This window comes from Phragmites australis, chromosome 20, assembly GCF_958298935.1.
Source record: "Phragmites australis chromosome 20, lpPhrAust1.1, whole genome shotgun sequence".
NCBI lineage: Eukaryota > Viridiplantae > Streptophyta > Magnoliopsida > Poales > Poaceae > Phragmites > Phragmites australis.
The window spans coordinates 9,238,866-9,254,192 of NC_084940.1; the positions used below are offsets into that span (position 1 = coordinate 9,238,866).

A 15,327-nucleotide genomic window follows, 5' to 3' on the forward strand; every position below is an offset into this window, starting at 1 on the left:
CATATCTGACCCAACCCGAAGGGAATCGCTCGGCTGGAGGGGAGCGTGGCTGGATCGGATATTGTAGTGGATCCGCGTCATGGACAATAGCGCGGATATTGTAGCGCGAACACGGCAAACATCCGCGCCATTGTCCATGGCGCGGATATTGTAGCGCGAACACGGCCAACACCAGCGCCATTGTCCATAGCGCGGACCCCTCGCATCACCTCCAGTACCGAGGCTTTGGGGTCCGCGCCATGGACAATGGCGCGGATATTGTAGCGCGAACACGGTCAACACCCGCGTCATTGTCCATGGCGCGGACCCCTGGCTTCACTCCAGTATCGAGCGTTTGGGGTCCGCGCCATAGACAATAACGCGGATATTGTAGCGCGAACACGACCAACACCCGCGCCATTGTCCATGGCGTGGACCCCTCCAGTTTCGAGCCCGGGGCGCGCCATTCCTGGGGTCCGCGCCATGAACAATGGCGCGGAACGCCTCACGTACCCTGGTTACAGAATAACCTATATTATAGCTAGCTACATATTATACTTGTCCTATATATATATATATATATGATAAAAATGTGCTATCGGAGAGACACAATGAAAAAGTATGAAATCTCTTTATCAAAGATGTCTCTTTAATAAAAACATCTATTTGCTAATAGATTATTAACTGGAATTAAATTCTAACCGTTCCCATGGACAGGGGTTGGGTGGAGTCGCACTTATGAGCTCACGTGGCGAGTGGCGAGTGGGCCCGTGCTGGCCGCGGGGCACGAGCGAGCCAGTGCACGGCTCGTGCGCGTGGGACCGGGAGGGTTGAATGCGGGTGGCCGGCCGTCCATCCGGCTGCTGACCTTGTCGATCGTGGAGCTCTTAGATGACCTGACGCTAATCGTCCCGGACGGTACGATGCACGACGGATGTGCGTGCCAGCCAACCCGAGTCAATGCTCGACGCCGGCGTAGCCGCATATCCAAGTCCGTTCGCCAGTGGAGTACTTACATCTAAGGTGAGACCGTTCTTTGGTGGTGACACTTGGACTTGGAACGCAACCCAGCAGAAGAGTTAGCTAGTAATGCACCATAGATTGGAGCACACCTCTGTATCCGAGATTCATATTATATCTAAAATTTCTATAATAAAAGAAATTGATTTAAATATTTATTTTTTATTCAAAATAAAAATCAGATGACCCAACCAAATAATCTTAATCCACCTATAGTTTCAGATCGTATATTTTTTGAAATTGATCATGTCCAGTTCCAAAAAATTCAGTATCCAAATCCGTACCAAACGGCCCTAAATTTCAATGCCTTGAACAGTCAGGTTTTGAAGGTGGAACAATTAGCTTTCGATAGCGGAACAATTTATTTTTCGAGGGATGGAATTTTACTGGGCCTCGCCGACATCTTCTCCCATGCTGTCGAGTGGTGTGGAGGCGACGATGTCGAGTGTGTTGATGGCAATGAATGGCAAACTAGGAGATTATATAGCAGAATATGGCTATCTCTGATTACAACCATTGGATTAGCTGGTTGGTTTCTTCATCTTAGAATGCAGCAATCAGCATTGCTGGCATGGAACTGTAGCAATCCGGCACGGGTGTGGTAGCCGTTTGCCTATTGCCAGATTTTGTTAATGAGAGCCTGTTTGTTTGGGCTTCTAATTTTGGGTTTATTTAAAAAGTGTTTTAGTATATCTGAAAAGCTATTTTTGGAAATAGGTTGTTGACTTCTGCAATAAATTTTTAGCTTTTCAGCACATAACGTCTCAAAAAAATATTTCTCAACAAGCTTCTTAACTTTAGTTCATTTTCCTTATAAGCATGCTTCTGATTTCTCCAAAAATCACTTCTTCAAAACTCTGTTTGTTCTGACGTCTGACTTTTGGTAGCAGCAGAAGCAGAACTAAAAGCAGAAAAAAACATAGCCTTATTATTGAGGCTAACCAGTAATATTCTTTTGCTCCATGGTAACGTCAGTTGGAATTTGGAAGATCAGCCAAAATATAGAGCTTAGTTTATTCTATGGAAGTGTTGATGCGGAAAGATGCCACGCCAAATACTAAGCACCTGTGCAATATCTGGCAAGCAGTACCTATCATACTCTGGTTGTGACGCTATGTCATCAGACCTTCGTCGTCACCTATGTTCAGAAGGGAACCGTCAGAGCGCAGATAGCCGACGACTTGTCCTTGATCGTCGAGGTCAAAAACAGATAGCAATATAAATTGAAAAATAGAACGAGACTATAGAAACTAGGCAAAACGAAAGGTAATATAAATTGTGTTTAATCTATTAGATAATGATTTTAATCAGTCATGACCTCCTCTCATATTTAAAGGACAATATATCTTAGTCGTACAAGAGCAGAATTCCTAATTTAAACCAAACAAACTTACATATATTATTTGACTATGCTTTCTAATATCTAAATTTTCTATAACTAACATATCTTTTCTATTCAACCACGTAGAGTATCATATGTCTACTCGAATGTCTTTTATTGCAGTTCAATCTTCTTGGATTCGACTACGTACTCAAGCCACACATATGCTTCTACTTTCTCGGTCTGACTACTTGTTTAGAGACCAATTGCTCGATTTATCTATGTGCTCGAATCCATCCAGTTCTTCCACTTGTTTGGAAATCAACTGCTGAAATTCACCATAGTCGGTGGTGTTGTTCGTGATCGGAGACCACTTGCTCGATTCAGTCACTCTCATGTATTCGATCAGGTCTAATAATATCTCATCAAATCGATCGTCACTGCAGATGATCACTATAAATATCAAATCTTGGCAAATATTTGGTTTTGATTGGTTAACTGTGATTGGCATGATTCCAAATATTAGTACGGGCTAGATATTGCTTCATTAAAATCATGTAAGCTGAAATTTGGAAAGTGCGCAGTTATGGAAATTATAGGCAGCGTCCAGTTTTGATATGCAGCAGGGAGTCTATGGTTGGAGGGCATACCAAAAAAGAATCACAAGGGGCATGTGCAGCCGTGATAGTGTTTTGCAGTTCGGATTGCATGGTTTCAGTTTGGAAAGCAGAGACAAGATCAGATTGAGCGATATGCCAAATATCTTGGCGAGAATTTTATTCGGATACAATTTTGGTATAAATCCTAGTAGACTACAAGCAAAGACCAGGTGCCGTGTGTATATACAGGGGATGGCCGATTCAAAAAGACACACAAAAATCAATAGTCTTGAATCGCTCTTTTGTTTGTAAGATTTAGTTCAGTTTAACTACTTTATCATCTTTATTAATTTGCTCGTAAATAGTCTAGTACATTTCGCTGGAAAGATCTGTTACTTGCGACCTCCCGCGAGGTCTTGGGTTGTCAGGCAGATTTTTGCCATCAACATGCTAATTGAGAGCCGGCCACCAGTGTGCGTCGTGGGCTGTCACAGGCCAACTGACGTTCATGGGCCAACTGATGCGGGCCTTTCTCGAGCTGGACCGATGGCCGAACGGATCTCCGATGTCTATCCAGATAAAAAAAAAGTTTTCCAATGCGAATTTAACGGACCCCATGTCTGTCCACATACGAATTATCGTTTCAATAAAAATATAAATATTAAATATGATAATATTAAGATAATAAAAATATAAATATGTCACGAGAGTATCGTCGAATGAATACGTCGGGAGTGATGTGTAGTTTAATTTCAGATGAGATCCAAAAAATAAGAAAGAGATTATCCACTAATTTTTTCCTAAGTTCATTATGTATTTTCATTAGTAAAATTGGTCTTATATGCATAGCCGGTAACGAGGCAGTGAGACTATAGGATAAAAATATATGGCAAAAGTGAGTGAATTATTTGGATTTTAAGGATTTTATTATATAGGAGGAGAGTACAGAGAATATGTGATACGAGAACCAACTCGTGTTTTATATAGTAGAGATTTTACAACCAGAAAAATGTTAGAATATATGAGTTTTTTTATTATATTTATGTAATTCTAAATAAATCTCAAAGGCTCAACCATGTGAGGGAGATGTGTTTTTTTAGTCTCATATTTCTAATGGATATGAATGAAGACCAACCTAAAAGGGTTTCTCTCATCCACTCATTTAGTATGTGTGGATGAGAAGATTAGAAGAACATACGCATATGCTCGCTCACTGCGTCGCGTCGGGCCTTGACCGGGGCGGAGGGCGCGGGTATGCGACAACTATGTGAATCGTCCGTCGAAATCAGATCTAGTTGCTTGCGCAGGTTTAGCTTCCTTTTGCGGTTTATTCTTTTTTGCTGTATGGGTAAATAGATAAATATATGAAAATCGTGTCAGTCAAGACTTCGATCGGCGTAACCGTCTCCGATCATGGTGCATCTTAACCACACGACTCTCCCACTATATATATTTGTCAGCCGCCATACAAAGGAGAGACGTGAGTTGCATATTTACAATTAGGATTTTACCAATTTCTCTCTGTTGCGCTGTCACACGTAATCTACTCCATCTTGTTGCGCCGGCGTGCACCGACGAACGGGAGAGTAGGTCTTCAAAACCTGTCGCTCTTGGGATCCTACACCGAGAGAGGGCGAATAAGTTTTTTGAGAAACGCTCGTCGCAACTGCTCACGATCTGCTTCCTCTATATCATTGTGTGCTACTTCGTCTACATTACCATTGTCGTTGTCGTCTGCTACATTGAGATCAACTTTGACTATTTATCTTCGTCATCGCCTACTGCATCGATATTACGAGAGCTTCTCCATCTCACGTTGACATCGGGTTATACATTGCAATCCTACTCGAGTGTTTAATCGAGTGAACTAGTCAATATATTGCTCGAGTATTTTAGTCGATGCATTTCTCGAGTGAACTAGTCAAGATACTTCTCGAGTATCTAGTTGAGGCTGATTTGTGTTAGTCGAATTCTAGTCGATTCTACTCTAATCAGGGCTCATCCGAACTAGTCGATAATTCATCATCTGCATCCATTCACATTCATATTATATCAGAAATTAAATTAAATCTGAAAGAACCATTATTTCCAACCGAAAATGCACCGGCATGTTCCAAATTTTAGAACCCCTTTTCAGAATTTCGCAATTGGATCGAGTGGTTCATAATACGATGCAGAGTTTACAAACAGCCGCAGGTTCACGGGCACTTGGGCCCGCCGCGCTTGGTCTTCCAGTTGTTGTAGCAGGGGCACTCGGCCTTGTTGCCGTAGTAGCCCGACGGCACGCACAGGCAGGCGTTGCAGCACTTGTTGCAGAAGAAGAGGCACGGCTTCTTGAACTGCGTGTTCGCGCACCGCCGCGCGCACTGCGGCGAGCACTCTGCATGCATGCAACAAAGCCATCCATCCATCACACAAAGTCACAGCATGTCAGCATGTATCATCAGCTAGTTAACCATCAAACTGTGTAGGTCTAGCATGCATTTGCATGTTCATTGGTGGGTTAATATATACTGCTGATCCATGGACTAGATGCAATTGCACGATGTACTCTGGTTCTGAAGGATCTGTACTTGGTAGACCACATGTGCCGCTGGTCCACCATGTGAACAGTTTAAGTTTTGAGATGCTCACTCCAAGTAACCTAGACAGACATCTAGAACATGAGCACATTAAAATGTCCATTTCCTTCTGTTTTAATCTGTAGAATTGGTTTTGTGACTAGGTGGTCGAAAACGTTCAAGAGACAGCAAAAAGCGGAACAGAATGGTATACGATCAGGAAAGGTGACTTACGGTAGCTCTGTAGACTGCCCTGCCCTCCCTGAAAAACGAGAGAATGGTTCGCAAGAGCACGCATCAGCGACAGAGCTAAAGCCATGAAATTTCAAAACCGCGAAAAGGGAACTGAAAATGTGATCAGCAGCAAGCAGACCTTGCTCACTTGGTACACGTTGTCGTCGTGCTCCTCGGTTCCCCTGGCCAGCACCTGATTCAAACGCAAGAACCGGATAAGCTACCAGAGCGGACTAAACAACTTGGGGGAAGCCATGCTCCAAATCGCTCGACTAAACATGAGCTATATCTCACCTCGTGCTCGGCCATGGAGATGACAAGGAGACCAGCGACGGCGAGGAGGACAAGCAGCCTACCGGCAGGCTCCATTTCGCAAAGGCCCCAGAGGAGATCACACTAGTATGCGTGCGATGTTGAGTCAAGCAAAGCAGCAGGACTCCTGTCTGTGACGAGGAGTGAGAATGGAAGATGCGGACATAATTATAGGCTAAGCTAGCTGTGGATCCCATCTTCTTCGAGATGCAGTCGCTGCTCTATTTTACCCTTGAAGAAGGTAGGTTGGAGGGAGCGAGCTGCAGTGCAGAGTACAGGGCATCACACCGACATGCGTCAAAAGGAATGCTCTGCTCCTACCTAGCTGCGCATGTTCATCCCATCGAACCTTTTTCATAGTCTATTCTCTATTGGGGAAAAGGTTATTTATCTAGTTTAAGGCTGCGGATCACCGAGATGTTTTCAGAGTTCATTTTCCAAAACTGAATTGTTTCGTGCAAAATCCATATGTTTCTAATGAATTAAGCCTAGCTGAAATGGTTAGAATTATTAAAGTCGGTTTATTTAATAATTCTTAATAAATCTTAAAGACTCATATTAAGGAGAGGTGGTCATGTTAAGATCTACTCTCTATTTAGTATCATATTGCTAATGAAGATAGAGATATTTATTTTCTCTCTATATATGCAATGACTCCCACATCATTGGGTACATAAATAATATAGATTGTTAATTGAGAGTAGCCATAAAATTAGGAACACTCTTATTATGTGCATCTATATTAGAGTTATTGTTTTGTCTCTTTTTCTTTTTGTTGCATTGTCACTATAGTCTACTCTATCCCGGTATCAGCGTGCACCGACATCGGGAGAGCAGGTCTCTTAAAACCTTTGCTCTTAAGATCTTGCACCAGGAAAGGACGAATAAGGTTTTTGAGAGGCGCTTCACGCAACTGCTCAAGATTCACCATGGCTCGTCTTCCTAGTCGTTTGGACGCTGCCCGCTATCATCGTCAACAAATTCGGCGCATCATCAGCAGGATCGATCGTGTCGTCAACACGGTGCAACCAACCTCTTCAACAATCTCTACATCGTAGAACCAGTACATAAAAACCATATTACTCGTATATTATTTCCTACGGTTCATAATTTTGAGTATAGTAGATCTAGACATATGTAGTGCTTTCATATACATGACTATATTATGCTCTGGTAATACGAACATGTTAGTTTATCAGTTTACGCTCATAAATTATTTATGGATTAAATTAAACATAAAAGTGCTAAATTTTTTAACAATCCAAAAACCTTATTGTAGGCACTTATGTTTATCGATGACTGGATTTGTCGATGCACTGAGACCAGACAAGTTTTATGGTGTGCATTTTAAAAGATGACAAGTCAAGATCACTCTGTGGTTGACACTATGAATGTCTATTGGGTGGCTAATGATAAGCTGAAAGGAATCCTTACTGTTGAGCAAGATAAGATGTTCACATATACCAATACATTCTTTATAGGATGCATTCTTAGCTTTCTTGGTGATCGTCTTTGTGATGTGTACATGCACATACAAAGTGTGAAGGAGTTTTGGGATACACTGAATGCTAAATTCGGTGCATCACATGCATAAAGTGAACTATATATCATGAAGCAGTATCATGACTACAAGATATTTGAAAATTTCTCTATAATCGAGTAGGTTCATGAGTTTTAGTGCATCGTAAAGGAACTCAAACTCCTCAAGATCAATGTACCCGGCAAGTTTATGGCTAAAGGCATTGTTGCCAAGTTATCACCTTCGTGGACAAACTTTGTCACTGTTCTAAAGTACAAGAGACAAGGGATTATTGTTGAGAGTTTGATTGCGTCTCTCAATGTTGAGAAGAAAACTCGGGCTAAGGATGTGAGTCTAAACGGAGGTGGGGACATACTAGCGCCAATATGGTGCAAAACCCTTCCACAACAAGAACAAAAGGAAAGATAATAAGTCAAACAAAACTACCATCTTTAAGAAGAAGAAGATGAACACAACAAAACTGCTTTGCTTTGCGTGCGGTGAGATTGGGCATTTCACCAAGGATTGTCCAGTCCGTAAGGGAAGAAAGGCTTACAAAAATAGAACTCGAAGACTGCTAATGTGGTGACCATTGTTGGCGAAGCTGAAAGCGGAGCTACAGGGTATGAAAAATTACCTTCAGTGTTTTCAATATTTTAGTTTACTAATTGGTGGATTGATGCAGGGGTTAATGTTCATGTGTGTGCTGATATCTTAAGATTCTCTTCTTATCAGGTCATCTATGATTCTTCTATCCTAGTAGGGAATGGGTCACATACTTCTGTTCATGGTGTTGACACGATAGTTCTAAAGTTTACTTCAGAAAAGATCGTGCAGCTGAGGAACGTGCAGCATGCCCCTACAATAAACAAGAATCTAGTTAGTGACTCCCTTCTCTGTAGAGATGGGTTTAATGTGGTGTTTGAATCCAATAAAATAGTAGTACCAAAATACGGATAATTTATTGGTAATGGCTATGAGTGCGGAGGCTTGTTCCGTTTTCCCCTTTTTGATTTTAGCAATAAGTCTGTGAAACATATTTGTGGCAATGTTAATGATGATACTAGTGTTTGGCATTCGCGGTTATGTCATTTGAATTTTGGTTCTATGACTTGACTTTCCAACATGAGTTTAATTCTAAATTTTTCCATGGTCAAAGGTTCTAAGTGTCATAGTTGTGTACAATCAAAACAACCTCGTAAACCCCACAAGGCAACCGAGGAGAGAAATTTGGCATCTTTAGAACTCATACACTCAAATCTGTGTGAAAATGAATGGTGTATTGGCGAAGGATGAAAAAATATTTCATTGATGATGCAACTAGATATTGCTATGTTTATTTATTGAAAATGAAAGATGAGGCTCTAGATCACTTTAAAATTTATAAGACAGAAATTGAGAATCACCTAGGAAGAAAGATCAAAAGAACTAGGTCAAATCGTGGTGGAGAGTATTTATCTAGTGATTTCAACTTATTCTGTGAGAAATATAGGATTATTCATGAGATGATACCTCCCTATTTACCTCAATCAAACGGTTTTATTGAAAGGAATGATCGTACACTGACTGACTTGTTAATGCCATGTTAGACACTACGGGATTATCTAAATTATGGTGGGGGAGACTATGTTGACTTTGTGTCATATCCTGAATAGAGCTTCTCTTAAGGATAAGGAGAAAACTCCATATGAAGAATGAGAAGAAAGAAAGCCATTATTTTTTTATTTGCGCACTTGGGATGTTTGGCGAAAGTCAACGTAACAATAACGAAAAAGCGCAAGCTTAGACCTAAAATAGTAGATTATGTCTTTCTGGGATATGTTCATCAGAGCGTTGCTTATAGGTTTTTAGTGGTTAAATTTGAGGTACCTAACGTGCATGTCGATACAATGATGGAGTCTCGTGATGCAATATTTTTTGAGTACATATTTCCTATGAAAGATTTACATGGCATATTTAGACTATCTTCTGAGATAATTCTTGAACCCACTCCACTTCTTGAGATTATTGAACAAACACATGAGCAAGATCTTGAGGAGGATAACAGTGATGCTCCTAGGAGGAGTAAGAGACAAAGGATTGTAAAGTCTTTTGATAATGATTTCACTGTGTACCTCGTGGATGACACTCATAAATCTATTTCAGAAGTATTTGCATCTTCAGATATAGACTACTGCAAGGAGACTGTTCGGAGCGAAATGGATTCTATCCTTGCAAACGGGACTTGGGAGGTCACGGAATGACCCTATGGTTACAAACATGTGGGTTGTAAATGGGTGTTCAAGAAGAAGCTTAGGCATGACGGTTTATTTGAAAAGTACATGGTTCGGCTTGTGGTCAAGGGTTATACCCAGAAGGAATGCGAAGACTTCTTTGACACTTATTCACCCGTTACAAAATTGACTAGTATCCAAGTGCTACTTTCCATAGTTGCTTCACATGATCTTATCGTTCATCAGATGGACGTTAAGACAGCTTTCTTTAATAGAGAGTTGGACGAGGAAATTTATTTGGAACAACCTGATGGATTTGTAGTAAAAGGTCAAGAAGGCATGGTGTGTAAGTTGTTGAAGTCTTTATATGGTCTTAAACAAGCTCCTAAGCAATGTCATGAGAAGTTCGACAGGATTTAACATCTGCAGGCTTTTTGGTTAATGAGGCAAATAAATATGCGTACTATTGCCATGGTGGGGGTGAGGGAGTTATATTGTGCTTGTATGTTGATGGCATACTGATATTTGAGACAAACCTTGACGTGGTTAATGAGGTCGAGTCTTTCTTATCTTAAAGATTTGATATGAAAGATCTGGGTGAGGCTGATGTAATCTTAAATATTAAGTTAATAAAATGAGAGAATGAGATTACTCTTACACAAATTCATTACGTTGAGAAGGTCTTGAGCTGCTTTGGCTACCAGGATAGCAAGCCTTCTCTAACACCTTATAATCCCAGTGTGATACTTTGAAAGAATAAGAAAAGTAACAGGAACCGACTGAGATACTCTCAGATTATTAGATCACTCATGCACTTAGTTGGTACTACAAGACCTGATATCTCATTTGCTGTGAGCAAATTGAGTCGGTTTACTTCTAACACAGGTGATGAACATTAGCGTGCGTTTGAGCGAGTTATGCGCTATTTGGTTATGAACTATGATAATCATACGGTTATTATCAAAATAAACAGTTCTAAAGATAATAACAAATCCTCCAGGCACGTAAAGAGATGATTAAAATCTGTCAGTTCTAAAGATAATGACAAGTCCTCAAGACACAAATTTTTGAACACAAATTCACAACATCAAATTTTGTCCCCACATGGACCTCACCAAGCCCACCTAGGACTCCCCCTCCCCCTATCCTCGCCCTGCTCGCCCCCCACCCGCCAGGCCGCTCTCCCCCGAATCGGATGCTCAAAAAAGAATTTCTGGTGAAGGCCGACTGTCGTGGCACTGATGAAATAATTTTTTTAAACGATGAACGACAAATTATTTGATGTCCGAGTAGAGATTTGGCTGTGTTCATATCCCACACTTTCTGCTTCGCACGGCGAAGCAAATGGTAGCCACGAAGAGGCAGTAACGGATGTAGAGAAACCATATAAGGGGTTCATCCATCTCTATTTCTTTTCTTTCTTCCTCTTCTCTCTTACTCTTATTCTCGATCTCTCTTTTCTTTTTCTTCTCTCTCAACTATGAAAAAAAAAATTATTAGAGGGACTTAGGAGGGTTTCCATTATGGAACTGGAGCCACCAGCCCCCTTGGATCCTACCCTGGGGTGCATGCGAGGTAGCTTTGGAGCTTTGCTAGAGCTGCATGCCCTTGTTGCCAGTTTGGCGCGCCTGCATGTGCCGCTTCACGAGGACGTACGCCCAATCCGGGAACACTTGCAAGTGACTCTTGCATAGATTATGACAGCAATATGCTAAGGGTATGTACCAAACCAACATTGCCATTGTTAAGATTAGGCACCGGTCCAGATTCACACAAGAATCTCACACGGGTGATGTAATTTCCAACAGAATTATTTCTACGAATTTTTCTCTTTAATGTGTGTGTGACGAGTCATTCTGTCATTCACCGGTAGACTCAACTGATACGCAGGCAGCTGTAGCTGATATCCATAGCTATAACTGATAGGCCTGCTGCAGGGAATCATTTGGCTTCTTTGTCAGTGAGAGGCTGGTAATCAGAGGTACGGTGGTGTGTGATTTCTCATGTACACCGATCTGATTGGCCGTGCACGAGTGTATGTCGGGGATTAGCTGGATTAAGATCATCTCCTCACATGCGTGCTCATCATTCCGGGGTCTGGCCCATCTCAGCAACTTATCGCTGCTCTCCGTTATTGCAAGCTAATGCGGCGCTACAATTCCTGCTGTACGGACCTTGAATCGCTTGCTTGGAGGAATGCTATGTCGTCTTAGATTTGACTTGGGTTTTGGTTCGGTCCTTGGTTTCGTGATTCTGTAGTTTCCACCAAGAGATATCCTGGCACTTTTACCTGAGTTAACCCAGCCTAGCCAGTAAATCAAACTGAAGCGACTGATTGGATTTTTACATAATGGAAGTATAACTCTCAGCAAGTGTACCAAAAAAAAAAAAAAAAACGGGAGCCGTGCAACGTAGAGCTCTCGATCGTCGACCCGTCGTACACTATTTACTTTCACATCTTGCAGCACTACGATTCGATCGTACGTATAAACCGCACCGCGTCCATTGATCAAGCACGGATCGATCTGGTTCGAGCTGGATGTTGGGTTGGGTCACTGTCATGCATGCTAGGGGAAGGCAAGGCACATGGGTCAGCTAGCTGTCCAGGACAAGAACAACCGGCTACCTTCTAATTCCATGGTACCCGGCGCCCATGCTAACTCCGCGCGGCGTCACCGGATCCACGGCTTTTGTATCCGAGGACGGACAAACGGTTGTCACCGCATGGGCTCATGCACCGTCGTATCAAGTGCACATCCCCGCGAACGCGCTGTAGAACTTTGGTAGCGCGTTGGTGGTTTCACTGGTGGGCTAACTATCGGTCAGGAGTTTGACTTTTACATTAGGGTTTGCTTCAATAAATATATTTATTTTGGATACTCTTGAGCGTCGGTGTCGGTGGATCATAATAGATGTGCGATATGTTTATTTTTTATAGAGCGAAAAATTTAGTAAATTTTTCCAATAAATATATGTATAGGTTGTAAATCTAACTTGTGTCTTAAGGTGTATATAGATGTGCGTATATATAGTGTGGTATGTGTTTAGACGTTCAAATGCTATAACTTAGAAAAAGTGCACATCCCCTGATGCTTCACGGAGGCTCGGCCTCGGACGTGCAGGAGCACGACCGGCGCGCTGCCTCGTGCGACGGCGGGACGGGAAAAGCCGCCCATGGGGGCTCCGGGCTTTCGCCTCTCGAGCTCCGTCGCCCGGCAAGGCGGCGAGGAGGAGGCGGCGCTCCTATGTCTTGCGAACCCGCTGCCGAATTGTCGGACAGCAGCCGGGGCACTGCGTGGTGTGTCCGTTTGAGTTCAGCATGGGTCTGGACTCTTGTACGAGCTGAACAGATCCTACGCTGGAGAAGTGTTTGTTGGATTTGGAAAATTTGCTCTTGATCTGAGGAAACTTGGGGCAAGCTTCTTAGAGCTAAATACATGTCTGAAGGTAACTTTTTCCTGTCTCGACAAAAAGGTTCATCTCAGTTATGGCAGGCCTGCATAAAGTCAAACAATTGTTCCAATGGAGAGCAAATTATAAGGTAGGTATTAAAATGCTTTTCTGGAAGGATGTGTGGATTGGTAATGTCCATCTCAAAATTCAGTTTCATGTGTTGTTTATCATGTGTGCGGATCCTGATATATCAGCCAACGAATGTTATGCATGATCAGTGGATTATTGACTTTAGAAGGACTTTCAGTGTTGCTGAATTGGCTCAATGGACTTCCATGCTGGATATGTTAAATGAGGTGCAATTGAATGATTCAGCAACACAGGAAAGGGGCTGACATTCTCAACTAGATCTTTGTATAGGTTCCTGACATTCGGTGGAGTGGTCAGCAAGGGAGCTGCCGCTATTTGGAAAATGTAACCTTCCTCTCAAAATCAAGACCTTCCTTTGGCAATTATGTCAGTATAGGTTGCAGCAGCCGCGTGCATGAAGATGAGAGGGTTGAGAGCGAGTGAAATTTGCTGTCTTTGTGGCTTGAAGGAGGATATTGATCCTATTTTCTTTAGATGCCACATCTCCAGATTTGCATGGTGGTGTGTTACAGATGCCTTGGGATGGATGGGTACCCATCGTCAGTGGCTGATTTATGGGTAAATTGGCTCCCAAATCAGTTTGGAATTTCACAAAACTTGAGCTTATTTTTGTTTGCAAGTTTTGCATGGGCTATATGGAAGACGAGGAATAAAATGTTAATTGAGAAGAAGTTCCCTAGCAAACCTATTGATGTTGTATTCTTTGGGATCTCTTTCTTGCAGAAATAGAAGCTGCTGCTAGCGATAGGAAAGATCATCGTCAGGATGCTGGAATGGCTACAAGCCTTTACACCAAACAAAAAACTGATCTCATATGTGTTTGAGTTGTGACAGGAGCGCCATTGTCTGTTGACGAACCTGTATCCCTGTTGTAGGGCTTTGTTTCTAGTCTGTTTTCTTTTCTTTAGCTCAAGGGGGAGTGTCTGTGTGAGATCTAGGGTTCAGGCAAGAGTCTGTCCATCTTATCTCTATTTTTGTGTTGTTTGGCTAGCTGGAAACCCCACAAGGTTGTCGGTTATGTAAGCTTCTGTTTATTTTTTATTCTGAGATGGATTTTAGCCTAACAGCAAAAAATAAAAATAAATGATCACAATATAAAGATTGATTCTCACGGTCCACAAGTTATACTATAAAATCTCACGATCTATAATATGGTGTAAACGAGCTTTCACGGATTTTACGGACTGAACTGGATTCTCACAATATAAAGCTAAAACAAACATGTCATAAAACTTGCTAAATTGGCTTTCAATATAAGCCGACACTACTTTCTTCTCTAAAAATAAAAAAATAATCTTTATTATATAAAATATGAGTTGATTCCATGTCGTCTCTTCCCCCTGGCTACTCTATTCATATTTAATAAAACACCTAAAATTCGAATATTTTTTTCACTTTTGTCATCCACTATAGTCCTACATCCTCTCGGCCTCGTTACTAGCTACAGATATGAGACATGTTTTATTAATAAAAATAAATGAATAAATTAGGAGGTTACTTAGCGGATAATATCTTCCTTTTTTGAATCCCAACTGAAACTAAACTAGGACATCGCTCTGACGTATTCGTTCAACGGTGCTCACATAGCACATTCACAGCATATAACTAGTAATAAAAAAAGCATGGACTTACGCAACCATAACCGATAAACTCATTAATGGACCGAGTCCTACTTAGGCCCATATCTGAAATGAGTTGGTGTGAATAGGCCCATTCCTTAAGAACGTGGCCTTTTCAACCCGACGAATTTTTTGGTGCAAACACCCATTAGGTGTAAATGTGCAAACGATGACTAAATGCAATCCGATCTGCATCTAACGGTACAGATTGATTCCATATTCTTACCATGCAACTTTCACAGAATCCTTGCACAAATTCTCAGACTTATGAGTTGGTCCCTCGTATTGCCGCCCACAAGCTATCTCAGCTCACAATCCATTCCCCATTCTCTCCTGATCCGCCTAGGGTTTTGATGCGCTCTCCCTCTCCCGCGCCCTCATCGCCCATGCTGCTCTCGCTCTTCGAC

General features: G+C 41.9%; 1 protein-coding gene across 1 annotated transcript; it reads right to left on the reverse strand.

Moving 5' to 3' along the window:
• Positions 1-5,030: 5,030 nt before the first annotated feature.
• On the reverse strand, positions 5,031-6,335 carry LOC133901921 (gibberellin-regulated protein 6-like). Its single transcript, XM_062343457.1, has 4 exons — positions 6,009-6,335; positions 5,854-5,907; positions 5,715-5,742; positions 5,031-5,299 (listed from the first exon to the last, which is right to left on the reverse strand). The coding sequence occupies exons 1-4, from the start codon at positions 6,081-6,083 to the stop codon at positions 5,118-5,120; spliced, it is 339 nt and encodes a 112-aa protein (XP_062199441.1). The 5' UTR covers positions 6,084-6,335; the 3' UTR covers positions 5,031-5,117.
• Between the last annotated feature and the right edge of the window lie 8,992 nt (positions 6,336-15,327).

Coding starts and splice junctions, on each gene's coding strand:
- LOC133901921 (XM_062343457.1), bottom strand. CDS start 6,083: ATGGAGCCTGCCGGTAGGCTGCTTGTCCTCCTCGCCGTCGCTGGTCTC. Junction 5,743..5,853: donor ACGTGTACCAAGTGAGCAAG/GTCTGCTTGCTG, acceptor CTCGTTTTTCAG/GGAGGGCAGGGCAGTCTACA. Junction 5,300..5,714: donor GGGCAGTCTACAGAGCTACC/GTAAGTCACCTT, acceptor GCATGCATGCAG/AGTGCTCGCCGCAGTGCGCG.